We start from the raw sequence: 27,550 nt of genomic DNA, 5'->3' as shown, positions 1-27,550 counted from the left end.
TTAAAATCATTTTGAAATATTACATGTCGGAATTTAAATTTGTTATGGGTTAAATTTGGATTATTTTCTATCTTGAAATACATGATATTTTTCAAGTAATAGATGATGACCAATTGAACCGAAGAAACCATATTAAATTTTTTATAAAAATAAAAAAATAAAAAACTTATATAAAAGCACCAAATTACTAAATAAGTCTTTAGAAAACAACTAATCTTATTCACTTCTTGAGTAATGCAAAACCTTTGATGTTTTACGTTACATAAAATCCTATCTCAAACAAGCACCTGTTACGGATTATCTAAGAAAAAAACATTGATTGCTGGATGTTCACACTCAATATAAAACCTTTGATATAAAACCCTATTTCAAAACAAGCACCCGTTTCGGATTATCCAAAGAAAAAAAAACATGGCCCTAGCTATTTTTCTTTTGTGTCTATCACACACTTTATAAACCATTAACAACTCTGGCTTAAGAACCATGGCTCAGGGCAGGGAACTCTTACTTATCTTTTGCTCCAAGAGCAAACACACTAGATGTGACAAAACAAGGGGAATCAGAGGACTCGACCCTTTCTTTGTATCTTAACATTAGAAGTCCATTAGTTTTTTTTTTTTTTTTTTTTTTCTAGAATAGACTGAAAATTAACTACTTCTAAGATATAAGTTATCCTAGAGATCTGACACCACTTCTATTACAAACTTTAAGGTTTAATGTGTATAAGACTAGTTTTCCTTATATATCACTTAATCTTTTTATTTCTACTCAATTCATATTTGAATTTTTAACCTAATCCTGATTCTTTAGAAAGAATTTTGATGGCTAATTCTCTCAATACAAATAAAATCCCAAAAAGTTTTTCTTTGTAATTCAGAACGGGGATTACCAATTCCACTATTATGTAATGTACTCTCACAGTAAATGTGATATATCTTGTGTCTTCTTCTTTATAAACAATAAATAGGTTGGACAGTTTAACATATGATAGAGATAGACATGAGATATGAACATAATTTCTGATTTACACAAGATAATTGATTCCCACTAATCTACAAATGAATAATAAACATTGCACAATGCCCAGCTTAAAAAAAGACAGCTAGATCATTTTTGTGTAAACATCAACAAAAACGTAGCTACTCTACTTAAACATCAACATCTATTCTGCTCATCCTTCTTATCCTTGCCAATTGGAAGTTCACTTCCATTCTGGTGGGCTGCAACTTCTTGTGATTCTGAAGGGATAGAGTCAACCAATTCTTCATCAATTGCAATAGTTCTTCTCTCTGTGCCCAGCAAAGCAGCATCAAGAATAATATTCTCTTCCAAAGAATTACCAAGTGATGGTGATGATGATGATTCGGAAACATCAGATTTCTCATCATCTAGCTTTGATGGTGTAGTAGTCTCTCCAGAACCAGACTCATTGGATGTTGACAAAATTTTGGATGTTGTTTTTGACTTTTTGGACTTTTGGGATTTGGAGGTCTTCTGGACCGAACTTGGTGTCACAGAAAATTCATCAGAGTCTACTTTGAAGTCAGATGGCAAGGTTTCATCTACCTTACCATCTCTGTCCTCATTTGTAATAGTTGAATGAGTTGAAGGTTTAACTTTATAAGGTGGATCTATCAGTGCAAAAGGACGGTTTTTTGTTGATCTGGAACGAGAAGAAACTGTGTCATCAAATGGATCAATATCGAAATCAGTATCACTGTACATTTTCTGAACTGTGCGGATGGGTGTGGCTAGCCGAGCTCGATGATGACTTATAACTCTGAGAAGATCCAAGAGGATTACCTCCTGTTTTATAAAGTAGTAAGTAGTGTTCACAAAAGCTAATGCTGAATATAAAATAAACAAGACTTAATTATCTTTATACCCTCCCAAATTTTAAGAAAAATTATCATAATCCCATGAATTTGGAAAATATTATTTTTATCTTAATACATTAAATTTGAAGAACTAAATGATTTGTTTTGAAGCTACTTCTAGTCTATCAAATCTAGTGTTTAGAGACTAAATCCCTTTTCTAACTTTGATAAACTAAAAACATAATCCCATGAATTTTAAGAAAAATTATCATAATCCCATGAATTTGGAAAATATTATTTTTATCTTAATACATTAAATTTGAAGAACTAAATGATTTGTTTTGAAGCTACTTCTAGTCTATCAAATCTAGTGTTTAGAGACTAAATCATACTTTTCTAACTTTGATAAACTAAAAACTTTACTTTAATGTAGGGGCCAAGTATTCTAAATTTCAGGCACTAAAAACGTAATTAAATCATTAAATAATAATGATCTTTAATGAAGAGTTGCTTGGAAGCAGTAATTTGATAAATTGGATAGTTGGGTCAATATATCCACAAAGTTGGAAAACATATAGTTATGTAAAAGATGTGATTTGATATTAGTAACTAGGAAAGTATGTACATATGAATAAAGAATTTACATGTGTAATTAAACACACAATTCACAGAAACAGAGACTTTTATGTATCATAAAGTTAGGTTTTCCTTTTCCTTATTTTTGTCCTTTTTTTTTTCGGAAACAGCTGTCACAATCCTCCATTCACCACCATCAAGCCTCCTATCTTTGACACATTTGTCTCACACCGCTCAAATTTGCGTGATACTGTTCTCCGGCGACCTCCTTATCATGCACCTCCTCTTTCCATGAACAGTTTTGGGTTTCGTTTGACTCTGTTTGACTATATGACTTCTCCAAATTGAGCTTTTCTTAATGTCTCGTGACTTTCACCAACTTACCATGATACCATACAAAAAACACTTAACCACAACAGATTACACATTTGAGTGGTTTCAAGCCCAAGGCAGGATTGTCATTTGACAACTCTGACCTTCACTATTCCCAACTCTGAGCAACCTTGTTGGAAGCAAATTAACACTTCTTGATGCCTCTTTATATAGTGTCATTTGAGGCACAGTACCAGGCGTTTATGACTAGACTTGGTATGATGTATGGACAAAGGACAAGAAAAATTATTCAAATGATGTTTCACCGTTCCTACAATGTACTCATCAGCTTGATGAAAATCAAGTTGGAGAACATGAACATGCAGACATGTCGCGGAAAACTTGATCACCTGATTGCAGAATATTCTACTCTTATGTCCTTCACTACTGATGCAGAGACATTCTACAAACAATGCAGTCAATTTTCATGGTACTTGCTCCTATTGGACTTCCACAAGACCATCCAATCTACAATGTGGTTCAAAAACAGTTCTTACAACTCTCCACTCTTTATACTTTTGAAAGCACTTCAACATCTACCGGGGATTCATCTACCCTGGTCTCTTACTCCTCTCATTGTGGTCGTTGAAATGGAGGATTTAGTGGATGATGTGTTGCCGGTCATGGTTGACCTTACTACAACTACTGCAACCATTGGGGACATGCTGAAGAAGAATGTCGCACCAAAGCTTGCCAACAAGTCTCAACTAGATAATGTGACCCAAGTCAAAACTCCTACTTCAGATATCACGATTTCTACCACTAAGTATTATGAATTTCGCAAACTCTAAATAGCTAACTAACCTGCACCATTTGTTTCACTTGTGACTCAATCTGGTAATCCTATAGATTTTGTTTTATAGTCCTCCTCTCTAAGACCTTGGATACTTAATTTTGGTGACTCAGATCCTATACCAATCTCTTGTTTCCTCCTTTACCTATATGGACTCCTTGCCTTTTGTTACTCTTACAGATGACTCTCATATCAAAGTCTAAGATATTGGTCAAAACCATCTCTTCCTCACTTTAAACTGTCTTATTTATCCCTGAATGTCCTTTTATCCAATCTCTATTAGAAAACTTACTCGCACTTTTGATTGTTTTACCTTGTTAATAATTGTGATCTTGTGCAGAATCAACACAGTGGACAAACAATTGAAGTAGGATGTGAGTCTGGAGGACTATATCATCTTAACCCTCCCATGGCCTGTGCCTCTTCTGCCTCTCCAACTCTTGTACATCATCATCAACCATCATGTCTATACACAATGAAATGGTGTTGTAGAGTGCAAAAACCACCACTGGAAAAAAATTTGCACTCTTGTTCTTCACTTTGGTGTTCCTCTACATTTCTAAGGGGTGTTCTTCCTGCATGTCCTCTAATCAACCACATGCCTTCATCGGTTCTTAACAATCAAATTCTTTCTTGAACCCTAAAATCAAATTTCATTTTGTCACCTGGTGTATATTTGGGAAGACATGTTTTTTCCATAAACTCACTCCAGGTAAAAATAAAGGTTAATGCTAAATCCTTAAAATACATTTTTTTAGGTTACTCTTGATCCCACAAAGGTTATCGATGTTTCTCTCTCTCTCTCTCTCCTTTCCTACAATGGTATGTAGTCTCTATTGATGTTACTTTTCTGAAAAAACTACTTGCTTTTCTCCCACAGTTAAATGTGTCCTCTAGAGGTTCCACTATTGTACCAGTAGTAGGTCCTACTCAACCTCCACTTCTCACATGTCACCAGTGGTCGTGCAACAACATCTCCTACTTCATCCGTTCCTCCACCAGTGTCGCCTATACCTGAACCTTCGTTCCAATTCACAAAGGCATTACTAATAGAGAAACGGTTAAAAAATCCTTCCGAGTTTCAAAACATAAAAATGGGTACATTACTAATACAACTGAGTTGAAAGAATTGTTTTAGTAAACATTCATAAGCATCACTATATATGTCTTCCTTAACAAGGAGGTACGGATCATTGCACCATGCATCAACAAGTATTATAAACAATCTAGTCTCACCTTTACACGTAGGTACTCTTCAGAACGTGAAGTTTTAACAAAGCAGGACACCAATATCTGTAACATAAAAAGGCTTTTATAAGGTAATGGTAGCTGAGAAATCAAAATGCAGAAACTCAAATTCTAAATATTCCAAAATGTTAAAGGAAAAATGCTTTAATCCTGTAATGGGTGAAGATAGCTAATCCGTCACCAGGCACTAAATTGACAGTGCTAAGAATATTCTGCATATATACTTTGGAGATCATTTTCTAATGGACGAGAATTTTTTTTAACACAGAAATATAAATTGTAATGACCATGCATAAAGCTAAATGGCGGAAGTTAAAAATTTAAGTTTTCTTTATAAATAACTTTTTAATATATTTAGTTCTCTAAAAAAAGTTCAAAAACTATAACAAACTTCTCGATTTCATGACAATATGATAGTAAAAATTACAGTTCTTAAATGATAAAGCATACCACAAAGAATAAAAACAGGCCTCAGATTTCATTCAATTGACCAATATAAGTGTCAAACGAAAGTAGATTCTAGATTTTGAACAAGCTCATTTTCATTCTAAGAATTATGCTACATGCAGCATCTCAAAAGGAACCTTTAAAAAGCCTTTCAAAACAAAATTGAAGAAAAGGAGAGAGAGATAAAAACATATTGGAATTCATAAGCTCATGAATATTATATAAACCAATGAACAAGAAAGGTTTCCAACCATAAGAGCCTGATTTTCTGGATCAATGTTCTCTAGAAAAACCCTTCTGTGCAATTTTCTCTGCTCTACTTGAGGATGTTTGGCCAAAACCTTGCGCATATCAGCTATTATACTCTGCATAAAGAAATTAGGAAAGAGATTACTTAAGTTTTCAAATGATGAGATAGTCATCAAATAGTAACTAAACAATTATTAAAGGAAAGAATACTCACATTAATCTTGTTAACATCCAAGTGACTGATAGCCAGGTGAGTCTTTATACGCCAATGAGATTTCTTACTAAGATTCCTCACAACATTTATACTCAAATTGTGATTAGGAATATGAACTGCTTCACAATCAGAACCTCTAATTCTTGTTGGTGACCACCAGCCTACATGCTAGAGAAATTATGAAATTTGATTACAGTGAAATATTTTAAAGATACTTCGGAAAAATATCACCTATAATGGAAATCACATACACTGAACTAGCATATTGTTTTCTATTCCCCTAAACTACCTTTTCAGCAGGTAGATAATAAATACAAACCTCAACTTTACCAGAAACCTCATATCCTTTAATTTTTGTTTGAATCCGCTCATTCACAACAAATGGCCGAGTTGCATGAATCATTATACTCGAAAGGAAGTTTGTAAATATCTGAAGACACCACAAAAATGAAGTGAGAATGACAGCAAAGAGGAGCATGCCTAATTGGTAATGGCTATACCCTGTAGAATTACTCTACCAGAATTCGAGAATTTGATGTATAGGAGGATCAATAAAAAATCTAATGATAAATGTGACTTAATCACTCACGTAGTATCAAAGAACCCATAATGTACCTCACGACCTGCAAGGGAAATCAATACTGTGCCCAAACCACCCGCAGTCAACCACTTCTGTGTGGAGATACCCAGTAACTCCATGAACAATGACACAGCAGCAACCCAAACTGCAGTATATACAGCTTTCCCAGTAAAATCAATGCTCATCTGTCATTCGTTGGCAACATATTGAATAAGATTTGTGTTTACATACACTTCAGAATGCCCCAAGGATCAACAAACTAAATTAACAAGTTTGAACTTCCTCATTAAGATATCCAACATGAAAACAAGGACTATTATTCTATAACGATACCACATGCAACCCCCAAATTCAAATTTGCTAAAATAATATTCAGCAATTGAATTTTTTATTTCCTAGATGTTGATTACCTTCTAATTTTCACCGGGAATAACATAGCACATCTAAACCTTTATTTAAGTGGTATCACCCCAAAATTATTCCTTTATTGAGGAAAAAATGTTATGGAAACAGAAATGGAAGCATGACAAGGATCTGCACCAGAAACATACATTTCTTTCATCACTGGAGTCATTTGCCTCCATACATAATTTTTGTGCCTGTTGAATTAAGCTGAAAATAGGCAGCAGAATCATATTGCATTATAAGTTGAACAAGATAGGAAAACTGCAAACCCATAATAATAAGAAATTAACTACTGCAATGGTTCTTTTTACAAAAATAAATAAAGAGGATTCAATATTTTATTGGCATATTATTTGAATAAATCACAAAAATTTTCAAATAAATATATAATTAAAATGTTGAATAATTAAAATAAAATAAACATAATCATCTTACAATGCTCTACATTATTCTGCACCGTAGTTTATTCTTCTTCCTATTTTTTTAGTTAATAATTTGCATATATCACTCCACATTTCTGTGCATTTTACTTCTACTTATAACAATAAGAAAGCAAAAGTCTTTTCTTATAATGAAAAAGTGCAATACTCTCAAATTTTAACGGAAAAATATTCTATTTTATTGTATCAATTTGGCCTATAAATACATGAACGTGTAGCTTATTTTAGGAAATATGGACAGCTAATTCTAAGGCCATAAATCCCTGTGATTATGGTATTGCTTTTAAAGAAATAAACCTAGTATTAATTGCGAGATAGATTACCAAAAAGAATAAAATTATAGAAAGGATAAAATATAAAATAAAATTTCCTAAAATACACAAGGACCATGGTTTTGACAAAATAGAATAGTAACTTTGTTTGTTAGTTTATTGAACAAATGGGGGATATAATTCTGGCATAAATCAAATCTACCTTGAAGAACAGTAAGCAATAGTAAGCACTGTTGACAAAGATCTTACGAAACTCAGCAGCCGTTGCTTCATAGCCTGACTAGTTTCTGATGATAGGACTAGTGGATCTAAATCCCTGAAACAGTTTACACTAAGGTGTTCACAAACATGAAATGGCAAACTCCCACTGGAAAAAACGTTAGTCCAGAAAGATACCTGCAGATGAGCATCACTCCAGTCCACAGCAGCATAGGTTGAAAATAAGATGTCAAAATATAATATGCACTACTTTTCTTCCAACTTCTATCAGTACCCTGAAAACATCATGGAACAGAAAATCAGAAATTAATACTATTCAAATGATTTTGACAAACATGCAATAAGATGCTAACTTCTTGGAGAAACATCTTCCTGCCCAGGCGCCCAAGAGGCTCAAGACCAAAAACAGCAAACCCAATAATACCAAGGCCAGGGATTATTGGAATCGCGATTGGTTTTCCTGCTATAGCATTACATGACCTACATCGATTTAAAAAATAAATAAACCTAGAAATTAGAAATAAATAGATGCAAAAGGAAATATATGAACAAGACTTTGAAACTATTATGAGTGTTATTGTGCTTTCATGTGAAAATGTGTGTGGTTTATGCATTAGTTTTAGTTCACATCCCTTTATGTAATTCATATTCATACTATGCCTTTGAGAAGAACTTAAATCTTTTTCGAAAATCTTTTCAAAAGTGTTTCATAACATATTAATCCGATAATGTCAAAATATAATTGATTACACTATAGTGCTTTCACAAATAATCGGCCACCATAAATGAGATAATCAATTATCTTGATTCAAATACAAACTTAGTTCATAATCGATTATGCCTATAAATAATTAAATATTTGTGTTGGATATCTCACATCAACTATACAAGTAGGCAAACCTCATCTTACAAGCCGGTTTTATAGGGTTGAGTTAGTATTAAAATTCACTTCTTAAGATGGTATCAGAGCCAATTAAAAATCCATCAGAGTGAGATTTGTTGTTTGTTAAACCTATCAAGACACTCGCTATCAGGATGCTATCAAACCACCCATAAATATTTAGTCTCACGCTCAAGATGTATATACCTCAGTGTGAGGAGATGTGTAGGAGATCCCACATCGACTAAAGATAAAGCAAATTTATACTGTATAAGTGGATGCAAATCTCACATCACAAATTGGTTTTGTAGGATTTAGGCTTAAAGTCTACTTCTTAAGAATTTGAATAGTGTTAAACCATTATTTGAAGACATAATCGATTAGGATGTTCATATTGAATTTCCACAATTGACAAAAACATCATTTTAAACCATTATAAAAGTTTAAAAGATTAAATTGAATCTTTTAGAAATTAAGATAATAATATGAATATAAAAATGTTCAATTGAACCTAATAATAATAATGGAAAACAACATTTACTACTATGTCCAGTTCCTATTTCCTAGTCCCACCTTGACACTGCCACCATGTCCATGGTCATTGCCATCGTCGAAATCGATCTCCTTGTCAGACTCCTCATGATGGCTCTCCTTGTCAAACTCTTCATGATTGTAGGTATGCCACTACCCAACTTCACAACATAAACAAACTGTTATAATCATAGAAATAATATATAATCAGGAATATTTAGATTATGAATGTATTATTAGGAACATTTTTATTTATTCCCTTATCATATTTTTGTTATTAGAGGATATCAAATCTCCTCTATTTATTGTATTGATTTATTTTTCTCAATATAAATAAAGCACTCATACTGTTTCAGAAACACATAGTTTCATCTCAATGTTTCTCTCTTTCCTAGAGTTTATTTTAACACAAACAAATATATGCATGTAAGGGGTATGGTGATTGATCTTGTTGCACATCACGTGTTTGATGAAATGATGTTGTGACTAACAGATGTAACCGGTAACAGTACAATGAATCTTGACCAAAGAGTTGCTGGAGCATTAGAAAAAGAGTGTCCCTAAAGGTCAAGGCACTGTTAGAATGATCACCTAAGAGAAGTGTGAGAAGTTGAGAGATCAATCCCACTCAATTTGAATCCAATCCAACTTTTCACGCCCAATTCCAGAATAAGAACCGGAGAACCATAGTGTATGGTAATCACTCACTCTTACCTCACTGCATTCTATACTTTCTTTCTCTTTATGTGTAGGATTTGTATTCGATGAGAACATATTTTTTCAAAAGAAATAAATCTTGAATAGAGAACTTTATAACCATGGCTGAAATTAACTTCCCTCATACTTTAATTAGATTTCTCAACATTTATCATGTAAAAGGTAAAATGAAATATTCTTCAACGCACATGATCTAGGCAATTATCACTTGCTTAGATAGGCATTTTCAATGAAATAATTGAGCCCTTAGAATGTCTGCAAAACTATTCAACCTCTGAATCCAACAATTTCTCCCATACATCTTTAGTTTCTTGAAAAGAGAGAAATGGGTTTTGAAACATTTTTGTTTCTGTGTTTTCAAAGCCATTTCTCACTTTCTATGAAACTAAACATGACTAAGGCTGTGTTCACTTGAGAGAGAGGAGTTGAGAGAGAGGAAGTGAATGAGTTTGAGTAGATTTGAGAGTGAATTATGTTTTGTTTTTTTAAGGGATTTAGAGATAATTATGAGTAGATTTGGATGTAAATTTTGTGAAAGTTTGTGAGAAATTTGATTGATATGATAGATTAAAAAATATGTTTTGATATAAGTATTAGTTAAATTACCATTTTACCCTTTATGTAATTAGTAGTGTAATTTGATATTTGTATGAATAAATTTATTTTGTTAATTTTTTTTAACCACTAAAATAGAAGAAAAAGAAAATACCAAGTGATGTGGGATTGGATCCAAATAATGTGGGATTGGATCCAAATAATGTGGGAACGGATCCAAGTGATGTGGGATTGGATCCAATGATGTGGGATCGGATCCAGTAATGTGGGATTGGATCCAAGTGATGTAGGATCGGATTGAAGCTATGTGGGATCGGATCCCTTCTCTCAAACCATGCCTGGATCGGTTCCAACTATGGCAGGATCGAATCCCTTCTCTCAAACCATGCCTGGATCGGTTCCAACTATGGCAGGATCGAATCCCTTCTTCATTGAACGGGTATTTGCTTAATATTTTACAAAGGGTAAACGTGTATTTTCACAATTAATCATCTCAAATCACCTCCCATTACGCAAGATGATAAAAGTGATATATCCTGCTATCACTCTCTCTTAATTAACTACAAACGAACATAAAACTCACCTCATAATCCGTCTTTCCAATTTCTTTTTCCCTCAAACGAACAGAGCATAAAGGTTTGTTTGGTAGGGAGGAGGGGGAAGAAAAGAGAGATAATTAATTTTGTCGTTTTGTTCGGTAGAGTTTCACCTTAGTAATATGCAATGCAATGCATTTAATAAAATGAAAATTACCATAATAAAATTGAACCTTGGTTTTTAAGCTGCTTTAGTAAGTCCTCTTTTATCTCTCTACTCACAGGATTTTCACTTTGACTTGAAAAAATGTTTTTTTAATGCTAAGCAATGTTGTTAGCTATAGTTTCTTTCATATGCAACATCTTTAAGAACTCATTTGTTCTAATGTTGCTTAACTTTAGCATTGACAAAAGTACTTGCATTGGAGTCAGGAACATTTAGATTTACAGGGTGTTTAGATAACACAAAAATCAATTTTATCCTATCGTCCTATGAAATCATGGTGATACCAAGAAGAAGTATTTGCCTTTTACCTTCACCACAAAAAATTAATTGATAATTTCTAACCATGAACCTACTCCAAACACACTATGAGTGACTGAAATCCACAAGTGCTGCGCAAAGGAGGATGTAAAGGATTGGATAACTGATGTTCTCATTGATGCTCTTCACAGAGTAGAAGAATATGGTAAGCATGGTTGTCAGTAATGTAACTAGTCCTCCAATTAACCTCAAATTACCCTTTGCTTTTTATTTTAATGCTTAATATAAAAATCTCGAGTACTATATGTTGTTGTGATCCTAGTGATGTGATGGCAAATGTGAATTACAGAATGGCTCATATTTTTTTATATCTTTGGCTGAGTGTATAGGATAACTGCTGTGTACGCTCATCATAGCAGAAACTTTGATCAGAGAAGTAACTAAATTAGACAAGGTTAATATGAGTTGGAGATACTGGTGTCATTCATAAAAATGTATTAGTTGGTTGGTTGGTTTTGTATATTGACACATTACCCAGTCAATAATAATTTCTTGATTTAAAAGTAACGTTCTTTTTATATTTGATTTCGGTTGTCTTGTTTACTACTCCCTCTAGCCTCTGTCAATTCACAAAGTTCTCCATGGACTTAAACTATAAACAAAAGAAAAACAAACATCTATGACAGTAACTGTTATCACTGAAGCATGGAAGATTGCAAATGAAACTGTCAGCAACAAAAAATTCAAAGATAAATGGATAACTAGCAAACATAGCTATACCAGAACGGAACCAAGGTTTTAGAAAAAGAAAAACTAAAATACAGTTCCTCAGGTGCTGTTCGTTTAATTCTCAAAATAGAATTGAAGTTTTACCTAGTAATCCATATAACTAAGATTTTATTAAAGGATTGTGTGAATTACCAGGATGAAACTCCATTTTGATTAGACAAGAGTACAATCAATACCTAAAGAATTGTACCGAAGTATCTACAAGCACAGTTGTGGCACTCCTTTGTCAGTTATATTTAACATAAAGTAACAAAGTGAGATTGCGACCACAATTTAAATCCTTGGAAGGAAAAAACAGTAAAAAGGAAACTTTCATAGATGAAGGCCATACCAAACCATGTGCTAAAAGACTAATGGCAACAAAACATAATCTATTCCCATGCACGCGCTTATGCCAAGAGACAAGTAAATTGAAACTCAACGTTGTACATCGTAAGGACCTATTTGGATAGATTTTTTCCACAAGCACTCGCAGAAGAAAAAAAAAGAAAAAAAATTGCAGTAGTTTAAAATTATCGTTTACAAAAGTTAAAAATAAAAATTAGAACATTTCAATGAGAAAAATTCTACAAACAATATCATGCGTCAGAGAAACTCATTTCACTTTTTTTCTATCCTAAAAGCCTAAAAGTTGTAATGGAGAAATTTGTTCAAATATGCCCTACAACTAAGAGGAAATCTCAAGAAAAATAATTAAATTAAGTAACCACATACCTGACAAAAGCAACAGCTTCCATGATTACTGTACAGCCTAACGTCGCGAGACCGTCCAATTGAAGTGAAATGAAGTCCAAGGTTACGCGGTGAGCACAACATCGTACCAACAAATCGAAACTACTTTACTTTTTGCCTAGTTAACCTGAGAAACAAACCCAGTAATGTTAGAAGCGAAGAGACTAGGAGTTCTCAGTGCAAATACATATATAATGTTCCTAAGGGACTCGTACAGAGAGATACGCTGATGTCTGATACTGACAATATTCCGAAGACGTGGGAGAGTAGAAAAGAAAATAATCCTCTTCTTAGTAATGGAAGAATCGCGAATAGTTAGAAACGCAAATTTGAACTCTTCCAAGTCAAAAATCAGCACACGAACCTTCCCCAGCAATAATTTAGCGATAAATCTTTTTTTCCCTTTAAAAAAAGTGTTATATAATCACGAGTTATTCCCTATTCTTTTTTCTGATTAATAATTAATAACATAAAATAAAATGAAACGGTAGCAAGTAGTGATTTTTTTTATGTATCTTTTTAATTATATTTTAAATAAAAATTATGTTATTTAATTTTATATTCCTTTATAAATAATTGAAAATAAAATTAGATATCTTCTTTCAGAATAATTATTACAAAAGTTATTAGTTTTGCTTTACTTCGTAATTGGTTGACAATATTAAAATTATAAATCTTTAGTGCATTATAATTTATCAACTAGTATTATCAATCAATTTTATATGATAATAGTTTTCTTTTTATCAAATTAAGATATTCTTTGGCGAAGGTCCAAGAGTATATTTAATAAGGAATATCCTTTAGGTTCTTAGATAATTTTCTTAGTATACATCACTTATTTTTATTCTTCTGAGTATCTATTATCTCCAATTCAATACCTTTGTTTGAACTCTTAAGTGGGTCTCACCCTAAAGCTGGCATCCTGATATTTTATTACTAAGATATCATTATCTTATTTATGAAATTTTAAAAATTATGAGATTTATCTGACTGTTGTTAAGACTTTCTATAATACAAAAAAAAATACCCTAATATTAAAATTTTAAGGCATGCATGGTAATACTGTAAATAATTTACTTTAAATTATTTTTTACATAGCATTGCTGATATAAGGGTGTTCTTTGCACGTTTCGAATAATGACTTAAAAAATACATAGACAGTACACTAGAAAATTGTGGAACGGAGAAAGATAAACTCTGCATAGGAACCCAAACACAACTAGTTTGGATGATACTTACACCAGTGCAATACTGGTTCTTGGATAAACCATGTGCGCACTATTAGCGTTACACGTATTCTAAGATTAAGTTAACAAACTGACATTTTTTAGAGATGAGATTATTTATCAACTATATGAATGATTTTTGTGAAGAAAAAAACTCCTAAGTTATCCGTTTCTTCACCGACAAACACATTCTTCGTAAGTGTTCTGATGAATCGAAATTTCCCCCGACAGCGACAATTTACATACAAAACCCCGACGCTCAAATAACAGTAAATGCGTTCCTTTCATATTGAATATGAGGTATATATGGGTTTGGCTGACTAATCATTTGACAGGCAGAGGCAATAGACTGCAATGGCTTTAATAATCAATAATTATTTCTAAAATGACCATAAGGTAGTTGGAAAGTCGTACAGTGATGATATATATTCCACGTGTCTAATATTCTCGTAAGCATCCAATGCAAGTCGCCTTTTTGTGGACCTTATTCTCAGCTTCATGGGTCCAATCCAAAATGGTGAGCTGTTAAAATAAAATGGCATGAAAATAGGACCTCTCTCACACGAATAATGAAAATAAGTATATTATAAAATCAATCGACTTAGAGAAAATGTCACCCACAGGTGGCTGAATATGGATGATGAAAATGGGATAAAATGCCCACACATGCTTGAGAGGTTCACTAACAACTATTGCCTTTTTATCATCGCGACTACAATGAAAGTAATATTGGATTTTTTTCACATTGCCTCTACATGGAAAAGAGTTATAAATGACCATCTATTGCAGGTCCTGTTCAAGCCAGCCCAATGGTCTAGCTTAAGCAAGAATTGTTGCAGAATTTTAATTCCTTACTTTAACTTGAACTTGTGGATTGATTCAATTACTTTTAAAAGCATGAATTGGGCGAATGGGTATGAGTATAATGGTTTATGGTCTATGATTGATAAGTTTAACATGAACTTGGCATGTGACATATATGAGATGGTTGGTGGTTGGTAATTAAAGTGGCATGGTATTGGTATGAGATGAAATTCTATATTCATGGTTTGGGAAGGATGAGTTGGTATTGATTCTACATTCGAATATGAATGAGTATGGTTTATAAAGGTTGGTCTGAGATTATTTGCATGATAAATATTATTCGATTGTTTGAGCATGATTGGTCGAGGGTCAGTGCATAATTCCTTGAGATCTCTAGGTGGGATTTCAGGGTCGTGCTTCAGTGGTCGAGACGTAATTCCATGGCCCCTGTTAGTGGGTATCCATGGTGGTGCCCCATCTGTATAATTTGGTAAGGATTCAAGGTAAGGGAAACTAGATTTAACCGTTCATTTTGTTGTTGGGTGTCTTGTTGGTGTGTTCCATGTTTATAAGCTTGAGAAGCATGTTTAATTGAATGAAACTGAGTTGCATGTGTTTTTGGGTGTTGATCTGGGCTGTTTTCGCTACTGCATGTGTGCTGACAGTGGTGAGACCTGTTAATCTCGCCCAAGCGAGCTTGTCTCGCCTAGGCGAGAATAACAGGGCTTTTGCTTAAGGTTCTGCCTCGAGAACTCGCCTAGGCGGCCATTTTCGTTTCTGAGCGACGCCTAGTCTCGCTCAGGCGAGAAGGCCTCGCCTGAGCGAGATCTCGTGAAACCTCCACTGTCGCGCGTCTCGCCTGGGCGAGAATTCGCTGTTTCTGTGAGGACAGCATCTCGCCTGAGCGAGTTCGCGAAGGCGTGCTCTGTTTTCCTAGTTGTTTGAATGGTCTGTTGCATGCCTTGGTTAGGTTATCCTTCCTAAATAAGATGTACATAAATATGCTTGGGTGTTTGAATTTTGTGAGTTTAATTGGCATGATTGGTATGTGATTTATCATGGATTGTGGGTTCGTAGTAACTTGACATGAGAATTGGATAAATGACCAAAATGAGCTGGGGAATTGTATGAGAAACATGATTCTGATTGTGAGATAGGCGTAATTCCATGAGTCCCATGGGGAGACTTCATGGTGGTGTGTAGTGTATATGTTAAGATATGGATTCAAGTAAGGATTGCATCCCGAAGCTCTAAAGGGTCAGCGAGTCATAAAGTCTTCCCACGAGACTCATGGAATTACGCCTATCACACCAAATTTATGTTTCATACCATGTCCACCACCTTTATTCAGAACATCCAATCCTCATGCAAGTTCTCAACCAACCAACCAAACAAAATTCATGTGTTATTCATGCCAACATACCAACTTTTAGTTCATAAGATTCAAGCAACCATATATATATATATATATATATATATATATATATATATATATATATATATATATATATATATATATATATATATATTCACATGCTCTAGGTTTTGAAAGGAAGGGGTAAATAAATAAATCACACAATTCACCCATCAAACAAAGAGGAAAACAGATTTGGAACCATCCGCTGCAGTAGCCTCGCTCAAGCTAGGAGTCGTCGCCCAGGCGAGAGAAGTTGTCTCGCTCAGGCGACTGGCTCTCGCTTAGGCGAGCCTACAACAGTGGGTCATTGGAGGATTCACGATCTCTCGCTCAGGCGACGCTGTCTCGCCTGAGCGAGCTGGCCTGTCGCTCAAAATGCAGCCCCTCGCCTGGGCGAGTGCTCGAGGCAGAACCAGGGTGAGCATTCTGATACTCTCGCCTAGGCGAGACGAGCTCGCTTGGGCGAGAATAGCAGAGTTCACCACTGTCATCCCACATGCAATGGCGGAAACAGCTCAGATCCACTCCCAAATTCACATGCAACTCCATTTCATTCAACAAAAGCACACCACGCACGCATAAAAAAAACATACAACGACCAAAAACAGCCAAATAGTGATTTAAAACCAATGAATCTAGCTTCCCTTACCTTGTTAAACGCTAGCAGAAGAGAGTAGCGACCCAAGAAAAGTAGTGGAGCACAGGAGCAGGGTACGGAGCTGAAAACAGACCCACACAGAGTTGAGAAAGGGTGCTAGGGAGAACCCAAGACACAGAGTTCGACTTACCCGGAAGTACAATGTCCTTTGCTATCACGAAACAAGGGGAGAACCTCTATGCCCTAGCAGAGCTCTTACACTAGACAAGGGAAGGGAACACGGAGCTGTTTTTCTGAAAATGGAACAGAATGAAGAGGTTAGGGACTGACAAGGGTATTGGGTCCCCTTATTGGGCCGGCCTTAGGCCCACGAAGGCTAGGCCCCAAAACTCAACTGAAAAGGAAAAGGGGCTTACAGCTTATTTGTCTAAGAGTAACCATTTTCAATCCTAAGCTTGATTTGGCTAACTTCGACCTTATTCCCCCTTCCACAAGTGTTTCCACCTGAGAAATTTATGTTTTTACGGAAGTTTCACTTAAAAAATTTATTTGTAAAAGTACGAACCATAAACCATAATCTAAATAAAATGCCAGTGATAGATTTTACCTTTTATGGCCTATAAACCATAATCTAAATAAAATGCCAGTGATAGATTTTACCTTTTATGGCCTATAATCGGAGTGGGGAACAAACAACAATCAGAGCTATTCACAGATTCTGAAACTTATGTGAAACCATGAATTGACAATTATGTACATACACGGATAATTAGGGAGAATACAATGCATAATTCCAACTTATAAAAAGACAGCTGGATCATTTTTAACTTCTATCGGAGGTATATACTGAAATATCAATTTCTAATCCGGCCTAATTCAGCTACTAATCTAGTCATTTTGTTTATCAGTTGGGAATGAAGACTGACCATCCTTCTTATCCTTGCTAGCAGGAGGTCCACCACCGTTCCGTTGAACAGCAAATTCTTGTGAATCGGTGGGCATGGGAGATGGAGTAATTTCTTCTTCGATAGGAAGTGTTCGTTTTGAGCCTTCTAAGGCAACCCCGAGAAGAATGTTCTCTTCCAAGGAAGTTCTAACCGATAAGACAGAAGATTTCTCTTCATCTTGCTTTGACTGTGAAGAAGTAGCCGAAATGGTCTCATGGGTAGCAACCGGAGAGGATTCAAGCACATTACTTTGAGATAGATTTCTAGATACAGGAACGGTACTTCCCTTTCGTTCATCTTCTGCATTTTCCCTTTTAGTCTGTGATTCGGAAAATGACTTGGATTTATCCCTGGAGTTGTTTACATCAGCTGACGAAGTAGATGTTGCTCCAGAATTCTCATCCCCTTTGGTGTCAGATGCCGTGATTTCATCAATCCTGGAATCTTTTTCCTCATTTGCGCGAGCTGCACGGGTTGAGGGTTTAACTTTATCTTCACCATGAACTTTATATGGTGGTTCTATCAGTAGGAATGGACGATTTGCAGCTCTAGATCTGGTGAAAATCGAGTCCTCAAAAGGTATATTTTCCGAGTCAGCCTCACCGTATGTTTTCTGAACTGTGCGGATGGGAGTGGCTAGCCTGGCGCGATGATGACTGACAACTCTGAGAAGATCCAAAAGGATTGCCTCCTATTATCACATACAAAAAATGTTACAAAAGAAAATATTATTGAACATAAAGAATAATGATGATCTAATAATAGAATTAATGGCATGCTTCCAGAACTTTAAAAAAAGTTTTCACCATAAGCAACTGTAGTTACTGTTGGCATCATTTTACCTTAACACAGAGGTACTCTTCAAAATGAGAAGTTTTCACAAAGCAAGATATTAATATCTGAAACAAAGAGGACCAATAGTAAGAGAATATATATTGAGAAAAAAAAGTTAAAAAAGAAACTTCTGACGAAATATGTTTCTTAAGACACTGCAGAAAACACCAAAATTTACAAATTAAAAACTGAAGACTCGTGCCATATAAACAAATCAATAAAACAGACACAAACCATGAGAGCCTGATTTTCAAGATTAACATTCTCCAAAAAGACCCTTCTGTGCAATTTTTGCTGCTCTACTTGAGGATTTTTTGACAAAACCTTGCGCATATCAGCTACAATATTCTGCGTTAAGAAAAGGGTACCAAGATAGCATCAGCTTTCACATTAAAAATTGCATATCAGAGTCATAGAACGTATTTTTTAAGCATGTGATCCAATAATGCTCACATTAATTTTGTTAACATCCAAGTGACTGATAGCAATGTAACTCTTGATACGCCAATGAGATTTCTGGGTCAGATTTCTCACAATATTTACAGTAAACTTGTGGTTAGGAATATGAACTGCCTCACGGTCATCGCCTCTAACAATGGTTGGTGACCACCATCCTACATGCTAGAGAAAAAACAAATTTGAATACCAGAGAATTGAAGTTGCACAAACAAGAAATTCTACAATGGGAATAACTCTTCTACTGTCACATGATTGTGGAGGTCAACAGAAAAAACATGTTTACTGGACCACCACGATACTTATATTTGTAAAATTTCGTTCTAAGTAGATTAGAGATACAAACCTCTACTGTGCCAGAAACCTCGTATCCTTCAATTTTCGTTTGAATCCACTCGTTCACAATAAATGGCCGAGTGGCATGGATCATTATGCTTGACAGAAAGTTTGTAAATATCTGGATTAATCGCAAACATGAACTTAGAATGACAATAGCAAACAAAGAGTATTAAATACTTATTTTTTATATACAAAATACTGATTGAATATGGCTACTGACTATGAAGACTTATTCTTGCAGAATTTGATCAAGTTGACATAGCCATTGATTCACAACTTTCAATGAACAAAAATCAATGCTGGTAGACAGTACAAAAGAAACAATGTTGTACCTCGCGACCGGCCAGAGTAAGCAATACAGTGCCCAAACCACCAGCAGTTAACCACCTCTGTGTGGAGAAACCTAACAGCTCCATGAACAATGACACGGCAGCAACCCAAACAGCAGCATATACTGCCTTCCCAGCCAAATCAAAGCCCACCTGTTAGTCAAATTTTCCTAAATGAGAAGCTGATTGAGATTAAAAAAATTGGATTCCCACCCAAAAAGATACAAACAGGAAATGAAGAATGATTTTATGAAAAGGCATTCCATCCATATACTGAAAAAAAAAGTGAAAATAATATATAAAACAATTCTGTATTTCATATACATTGAGTATATTCTTATTTTTAATTTATATTTAAAAAGAAATTAAGGCTTCATTCGGATGCCCTAACAACAAAAATTAGTCTATCATGTCATTGATGTAACAATTAAAACATGACAGGAACAAGCAATACTAGTAAATGAATATGTAACAGAAACATACATTTCTTGAACCACTGGAGTCATTTGCCTCCACAAAGAATTTTTGTGCTTGTTGAATTAAACTGAAAAAAAAAATGCAACCTTGTAACATGATAATTTAACCACCATGCAGGACCCAATACGCTTAAAAAAAGAGAGAGAGAGAGAGAGAGAGAGAAAGAAAGTAATAAAAACACTGTGCTTTTGTGTCTGGTATAAGCAGAAAAAACATAAAAAATGATCAATACCTTGATAAACAGTAAGCAAATGAAATCACTGTTGACAAAGATCTCACAAAACTCAGAAGCCGCTGCTTCACAACCTGGCTGGACTTAGATGGTAGGACAATTGGATCTAATGCCCTGAAACAAATAATTCTATGATCAACAACAATACAGCTTCTTGGGAGATATACTTGTCAGCTGATAAGACAGCTGTGTGTTTAGGAACTGTAGGACAGTAGTATGGCAGTTAAGTGCGCTTTTCTTAAGCAGGATGTGCAACAGTTTCCAGATTATTGTGTGTTAAATTTCTGAAGTTTGTTTGATGGCAGAGACTCCTTGTTTGGGCTTAGGCCTATATTAGGATCTGTACTGCAAACTCTGGTTCAATCCCAGAACTCTTATATAAAATCTTCTATTTTATCTGTTCAAACTCCTGAGTCTACGCTTGACTTAGAAACAAACCTGCATATGAGCATTGCCCCAATCCATAACAACAATGGCTGAAAATAAGATGTCATAATATATCGCGAACTACTCTTCTTCCAACTGCTGTCAGTTCTCTGAAAATATTTTTTTCATAATCAGAAAAAGTATTAATCATATTAATCAATCAGATCTGGGATAAATGAATAATTAAAATTAAAGGTAACTTACTTGAAGGAACAAAACCCTGCTTAGTCGAATGAGTGGCTCAAGACCGCAAGCAGCAAAGGCAATGATGCCAAGGGCTGGGATCAATTGAAGCAAAACAGGGTTCCTTTGTAAAGCATCATATGACCTGAATAAATATCTAAAAATAAATAATATTTCCATAGAGTTATGCATTAAATAACAGATTAAGAGAGAGAAGCAACAAGAATAGTAGAAAATCATAAACCCTGTTCTTCAGATATATAAATTACAAATACCGTATCATCATCTTGCAGATAAAATAGAAACATATCACTTGACAGGTTGACATTACTCCAGAACATATGTTCACAACCTAAATAAATAGAAACCAAAAACAGACGGGGGCAGAAGGGCAGTTTAACCACCATGCAGCTGTATTAGACACTAGAAAACTGAAAACAGGGGTTTAAAGCAGAGTGAAAAAAAGAAAAGAAATAAAAGAGCATATAATGACCACACTATGATATATAATTATGAAGAGAGCAAGGAACACACTTTCTAACATAATAGTCTGGACATACACTCTCCCCGAGACTCTCATTCGTCAAAATTTATCAGAAACTACAAAATTATCAGAGCTTCACTAAATAGGATTTGGGACCAAATTTCAACCAATAGGGAAGAGTCTGCTGTTAGAATTTCTCTAATTACACACCTCTGAATCATAACTACAAGCTGATTCATTAACATGAAATTTATTACAAAAAAATTCATAGATATGTTTGTATATATATATGCGTGACATCATTAGAAAGGCCACAAAACATCAAGGTAACAAGTTAACATATGTTATACGACAAAAAGAAAAAGGTGAAAAAGTGAGAAACCACGTACAGGTATGAGCATACATATCCACTGAATTTGGGGAACCTTTCTAAATTAACAAGGAGAGAGAAGCCAACCTTGTTAAAATAACACCAGCAGATTTCATGAGAGGAGTTCCACTCCCTCCACCCGGTGTTAGGACAGACCGACATATGAAAACATTACATTTGGAAGGCACGTGCCTTATTGGAGCATGTAGTCTACTTAAAAGATGGAGTGTCGAAGAGTCTTGTTTCTGTTATTTCCAAAAGAAATGTCTCCAGAGGTTTAGATAAAATAAACATAATCAATATTAGCAAGTACGAAAGAAAAACACCAAATGTATGCAAAGTATAGGGGTACTGAAGACCAAATTTTGGCCAATGACCTATCCAACCGATCTCAGCTTATTTTGTGCTGGCATTGGATTCTAAAATTTAAACCTGATATATTTTGTCACTCTTTAAAGTATTTCAGTAAGTACTTAAATTTCACTGAAAAGAAAACCAAAAAAAAAAAAAAGAACCAGTCAAGTTTATTTCTGGAATGTGGGAACTTAATCGGCATTACAAACTAAGGGTGCCAAAAAGGTGGCTCGGCTAGGGCCATAGGTTAAGATGTAAAAGGTGTGGTTGACTCAGTCAAGCATGAGTTTTAACGGGCTGTGATTCTTCTAGACCTGGTCCAGGCCAATGCGTAGACAATGGCCCGACCTGAGCCCATATGGACTGCAGACTACACGAGTCAAGCCAATAGTGGCTCAGATCAGTTTAGGCCACATTTTTTTGAACTCGCACAGCCTGCTTTGCAATCTCTTTGAGTTAGTCGAGTTAGTTCATTTTGATACCTCTACTGCAAAACCACGCTAAGTTGGCCAAACTTACTACAGAATTTCTAGACTTTATGTCTTACGCATAACAAGATAAGTAGATAACGTTCTCATTGATATGATAATTTACTTGACGATACACGTTATTAAAATGCCATTTTTCCACATATAAACCTTTGGCGTTAGCCAGCATAGTAGTATCAAAAGGTGCACATTTTGCCTAAAATTTGGGTCCGGACAGACTCTGTCATTATTAAGTCTAAATATTTAATCAAATCAGAATACTATTCCAAATTAACTATGCACATGTGCAATTGAGCACCCCATGGACAGAGGAATTCAAGCGGGAAAGGATTAAATCATCCATCAAACATAGGCGAAAGAGGGAACGGAAAAGAGACCATGTATGAAAATTTTAATTCACAAGAACCATACCAAGCTACCCGGTGAAAGATTTATGGTGACCAAATGTAATCGACCAACCCCCATCCGATTCTGTCAAATGATTGAAATAAAACTCAGGATTTCTTTAAATTGAAGAGGAAACTGTAGGAAAATATCTAAATATCCGCGTACATGACGATGAAAACCGCAGAATCCAATATTACTGTTGAGCCTAACGTCATGAGACAGTTGCGTTGAACCTGGACAGACCATCTTGAAATTGCAGTACAAGATAATGCAATCAGTTCGAAGTTGAAAGCCAGTTCTCCCTTTCAACCCAACGCCTCCGTTTCTCAAAAATCGAATAACAAAAAATATAAACGTATCAAAAGTCGACGGAAAACAAAAACCTGCAAGAAAACAAACAAGAACATTAGCAAAAAAGGAAACTGAACAGATCACTGCAATCTTTATCTTTGAACAAATTCTCAGCAACTGAACTAATCACAGTCATATTCCCATAAATTGAGATAAATTTAACTTCGGAACGAATAAAAGACAAAAAAGAAAAAGAAAAACAAGAAATAAAACCCTAGATTTCGCGTCAAGATTATAACAAAGATGAACGCAAGAGCTTTTAACGGTGATAACACCACTTCATTAAGCATACCTCACGAGCCTTCAAAGAGGGAAAACAATACACAATTGAGTAAAAATTGAGATCTACAAACCTGAATGATGCTACAGAAAACAATTCAGGGTTCGTGGAAGAAAAGAGGATTTGACGAGAGAAGAAACGTAAGCGATTCCGCAAAAAATCTAAAAGAGCATTACGATATTATCCTCCTGAATGAATGGAAAAGGAAATTGTGAGGCGCTGTTATTATTGGTGAAAGTGTTAAGTATTTGAAGAACGACGCCGTGGAAAAGCCAAACTCGGTTGGCTTGGTAATAATGCCGCAATTAGCAAGTTTCTTCTCCCTGGTCCAATCAAAACGCAGAGTTTAGGATTAATGAATGCTGATAACCCGCCAATTATAGATTATTGTGGATTTATGTGGCGCCAGGATCGCGACCCTTATATCCAAATAGTACTAACTTACACGACATGTGCGTCTCCATGTTTTATTATTATTATTATTATTATTATTATTATTATTATTATTATTATTATTATTATTATTATTATTATTATTATTATTATTATTATTATTATTATTATTATTATTATTATTATTATTATTATTATTATTATTATTATTATTATTATTATTATTATTATTATTATTATTATTATTATTATTATTATTATTATTATTATTATTATTATTATTATTATTATTATTATTATTATTATTATTATTATTATTATTATTATTATTATTATTATTATTATTATTATTATTATTATTATTATTATTATTATTATTATTATTATTATTATTATTATTATTATTATTATTATTATTATTATTATTATTATTATTATTATTATTATTATTATTATTATTATTATTATTATTATTATTATTATTATTATTATTATTATTATTATTATTATTATTATTATTATTATTATTATTATTATTATTATTATTATTATTATTATTATTATTATTATTATTATTATTATTATTATTATTATTATTATTATTATTATTATTATTATTATTATTATTATTATTATTATTATTATTATTATTATTATTATTATTATTATTATTATTATTATTATTATTATTATTATTATTCTCTATACTACACAATTATTCGGTAAGCAATTAATTTCAAAACTTCAAATTAAGGGTCAAAATTGTGTAAAAAAATAAAATTATGAATAATTTCCAAATAAACACACTACATAGTTCAAGGTTAAATTGCTATTAGGCTTGCTTTCCTCAAATTTCAAGTAGTTTCTATAATTTAAAGAGACTTTAAAGGAGAATCTTGTATTTATAAGAAACAAATAAATAACTCTTATTACTAGCAATTACTCTTATTAAAAAAGAGGCTGAATATTGTTAAGAGTTTGATAAACTTTATTAAGCTATAAAAGTAGAAAGGTTTGTTTCAAAAGTGATACAACACTAACTATAGTAAAAACATATCCAATAAAAACGTATTCAACATAGAAAGGTTCGTCTCACATGTGATACAACACTAAAATGAGTTTAACTTGCTGCAAGTTAACAAAGACAACGACAATTGACACGTAAGTGAGAACGTGTATATTTTTATCCATATATTTTTATCCAAAAATACGTCAAAATCATGATAAACTTTTCAAAACATGAGAACCTATTTAAAAATTTAATGAAACTATTATAATTTATAAAAAAAAAGTAACCAATAAATAAAACTGCAGAAACATGGCAGCATGTTTTATTTTTAAAATATAAATTTAGTACCCACTCTATGATGAGTGGATGTAAAGTGGCATATGCATATTCTTTTATTATTGATATTATTTTTAAGGTTAATATGTTTTAATTATTGATATTATTTTTTATAAGGTTAATATGTTTTAATTTTTAAATTATGATGCGAAAATGAATTTCGTTTCAATCTAAAAATTTTTAAAATTGATGGATGTAGTTCTTATCATTCAATGATTAAAATTTTTTTCACGTGATAAACAGTATTTTACATTGGTGTTTCTACTATTTACAAGTGTGAGGGGTGTTTATTGAAAAATTGGGAAGTATGCAAATGGAATAAAGAAGAAGTATTTGGCCCATGAGGGCATGGCGATGAACAAAAACTTTGGGTAAAACTTCGTTTTGTAAGTATTGAAGTGTCAACCTCTTATGATGTAAGGAGAAAGAGAGAGAGAATATATATATTTTAATGAATGAGAAACATATACCATAGAAAAAAAGGCTGAAGTGATGGTGGTGATGAAGCGCATAAGGGAAATGTTAACCCCAATAAGTCCAAAACTCACGGTGAAAGTAGAATCACAAAGAGAGAATTAGATTTTAACAAACCAAGTAAATAAGAAATGAAAAAAAGATAATGTTGAGTTCGTTTGAGTGGACGAGATATGTGCATGGATTTAAAATCATAGATTTGCGGTTTGCGAATCGTGTTCTTATATGTGTTCTTATATGTTAATTTGCGAGAAAGTGAAAGGAACGGATTTGCAGGATTATCTGATAATCTCATCTCATCAAAGTTGTGAGATTTGCAAGAATAATAGACATTTTTACCATTTTATCTATGTTTATGTTCATGTGTGTAACATGTGTTATATAGAGGAGAGAATCAATCGTGTGTTGTGCATGTATAATATATATATATATATATATATATTTATTTATATATAATATGTATTAATTTTCATTGTAAGATCAAAATAGTAATTATATTTTCATTTATTACTTTATTTATCTATCATATAATTAAATAACTCACAAACTTTATCTCAAATTCATTTACTTTTATTTTTAAATTCATTCACTTATTCTTATATAAATTCGTCCACTTATTTTATTTTTCAAATTTATTGGTGTTGAATGTCTTTTGTTACATAAAAATCAAATGACATCATTGGATCGGATAACAAATACTACTTTAAATAATTTTTAAAGTTTGTAAATTAAATTATATCAAAATTTGAGATAAAAAAAAAAATAAGTTCTCATAATTCACGAACTATAATATATTTAACCATTTATCATATATTGTTATTATTATCTAAATAATTAAAATAATTTGTTAAATTATTTTTTATTCAATAATTAAATCTTTAATTCCTTTTTAATTTAATTTCGTTGTAGAATCTTACGTAAAATTTGTTGAAAGCTTGATTTTGTCTCTTACATAATGTTTAATTGCAGGGAAATGGATAGGATGGTTTCAAAATTCATTATTTTGTTATAATTTATGCAACAGAAAATCAAAATTTATAATTTTATAAACAAATTTAGATTTCTTAAAATTATACGATTTTAAAATTTATTTCAAAATGAAACTTGAAATTATTTATACTTTTATATTTATGATTTTTTACAATTTAATTTTAGTTTGGAATATTCTCTACTTGATTAATATGATATTTTTTTGGATAGCCCAGTTAACTCTATTCTTTTTTATTATTAATGCTGGCTAGACATACTTTTGGGTTGAAAAAAGAATCATAATTTTTTTATTTTAATCAACTATATTGTTTTAAATCTCTAAGATTTTGAAGTTTATCCAACCTCACCACTTGTATCTTAAAGTATAAGTACTTCTTAGAGAAGGAAAAATATATTTTATCAATTGTTATATATTTGTACATGATCACAATAGAGTTGAATATGATATTAAAAGACTAAAGGGATCTCATGATACAGAGAGGTGTTTAACTAAACGGCTTAATTAGACTT

General features: G+C 33.2%; 2 protein-coding genes across 8 annotated transcripts; both read right to left on the bottom strand.

Annotated features, from left to right (window-relative positions):
• Positions 1–985: 985 nt before the first annotated feature.
• On the bottom strand, positions 986–17,536 carry LOC114163963 (mechanosensitive ion channel protein 2, chloroplastic-like). 4 transcript variants are annotated; one of them, XM_028048376.2, is made up of 16 exons: positions 17,318–17,536; positions 17,092–17,194; positions 16,953–17,022; positions 14,497–14,604; positions 12,839–12,983; positions 9,086–9,204; positions 7,986–8,112; positions 7,810–7,907; positions 7,616–7,729; positions 6,848–6,908; positions 6,332–6,481; positions 6,036–6,146; positions 5,717–5,884; positions 5,505–5,618; positions 4,795–4,851; positions 986–1,806 (listed from the first exon to the last, which is right to left on the bottom strand). In XM_028048376.2, exons 5-16 carry the CDS (start codon positions 12,938–12,940, stop codon positions 1,156–1,158), a joined length of 1,872 nt encoding a protein of 623 aa, XP_027904177.1. In that variant the 5' UTR covers positions 12,941–12,983; positions 14,497–14,604; positions 16,953–17,022; positions 17,092–17,194; positions 17,318–17,536; the 3' UTR covers positions 986–1,155. The 4 variants fall into 4 exon arrangements, with proteins under 4 accessions (XP_027904177.1, XP_085523045.1, XP_027904176.1 ...); XM_085666919.1 differs by lacking the exon at positions 14,497–14,604; XM_028048375.2 differs by lacking the exons at positions 14,497–14,604; positions 16,953–17,022; positions 17,092–17,194; positions 17,318–17,536 and adding an exon at positions 13,072–13,244.
• A 79-nt stretch (positions 17,537–17,615) lies between these two features.
• LOC114163962 (mechanosensitive ion channel protein 2, chloroplastic-like) lies at positions 17,616–24,129 on the bottom strand. 4 transcript variants are annotated; one of them, XM_028048370.2, is made up of 14 exons: positions 23,912–24,129; positions 23,373–23,590; positions 23,232–23,291; positions 22,066–22,223; positions 21,146–21,281; positions 20,954–21,051; positions 20,516–20,629; positions 20,290–20,350; positions 19,810–19,959; positions 19,485–19,595; positions 19,136–19,303; positions 18,917–19,030; positions 18,691–18,747; positions 17,616–18,539 (listed from the first exon to the last, which is right to left on the bottom strand). In XM_028048370.2, exons 2-14 carry the CDS (start codon positions 23,451–23,453, stop codon positions 17,790–17,792), a joined length of 2,058 nt encoding a protein of 685 aa, XP_027904171.1. In that variant the 5' UTR covers positions 23,454–23,590; positions 23,912–24,129; the 3' UTR covers positions 17,616–17,789. The 4 variants fall into 4 exon arrangements, with proteins under 4 accessions (XP_027904171.1, XP_027904173.1, XP_027904172.1 ...); XM_028048372.2 differs by having other exon boundaries at positions 21,146–21,269; XM_028048371.2 differs by having other exon boundaries at positions 23,373–23,453; positions 23,912–24,117.
• Between the last annotated feature and the right edge of the window lie 3,421 nt (positions 24,130–27,550).

This window comes from Vigna unguiculata, chromosome 9 (assembly GCF_037176805.1).
Source record: "Vigna unguiculata cultivar grain cowpea cultivar isolate G323 ecotype 2 chromosome 9, ASM3717680v1, whole genome shotgun sequence".
Taxonomy (NCBI): domain Eukaryota; kingdom Viridiplantae; phylum Streptophyta; class Magnoliopsida; order Fabales; family Fabaceae; genus Vigna; species Vigna unguiculata.
Note: the sequence above shows the minus strand (reverse complement) of the source record. Positions and strands in the feature narration are given on the sequence as shown.

Excerpts from the sequence above, each read along its gene's own strand:
- LOC114163963 (XM_028048376.2), bottom strand. The coding sequence starts at position 12,940 with ATGTTGTGCTCACCGCGTAACCTTGGACTTCATTTCACTTCAATTGGA. Across the intron at positions 5,885-6,035 it reads AGGTTTCTGGTAAAGTTGAG|CATGTAGGCTGGTGGTCACC; the intron begins GTTTGTATTTAT and ends TAATTTCTCTAG. Across the intron at positions 5,619-5,716 it reads TGGATGTTAACAAGATTAAT|AGTATAATAGCTGATATGCG; the intron begins GTGAGTATTCTT and ends TTCTTTATGCAG.
- LOC114163962 (XM_028048370.2), bottom strand. The coding sequence starts at position 23,453 with ATGGTCTGTCCAGGTTCAACGCAACTGTCTCATGACGTTAGGCTCAAC. Across the intron at positions 19,304-19,484 it reads AGGTTTCTGGCACAGTAGAG|CATGTAGGATGGTGGTCACC; the intron begins GTTTGTATCTCT and ends TTTTTTCTCTAG. Across the intron at positions 18,748-18,916 it reads TTGAAAATCAGGCTCTCATG|ATATTAATATCTTGCTTTGT; the intron begins GTTTGTGTCTGT and ends TCTTTGTTTCAG.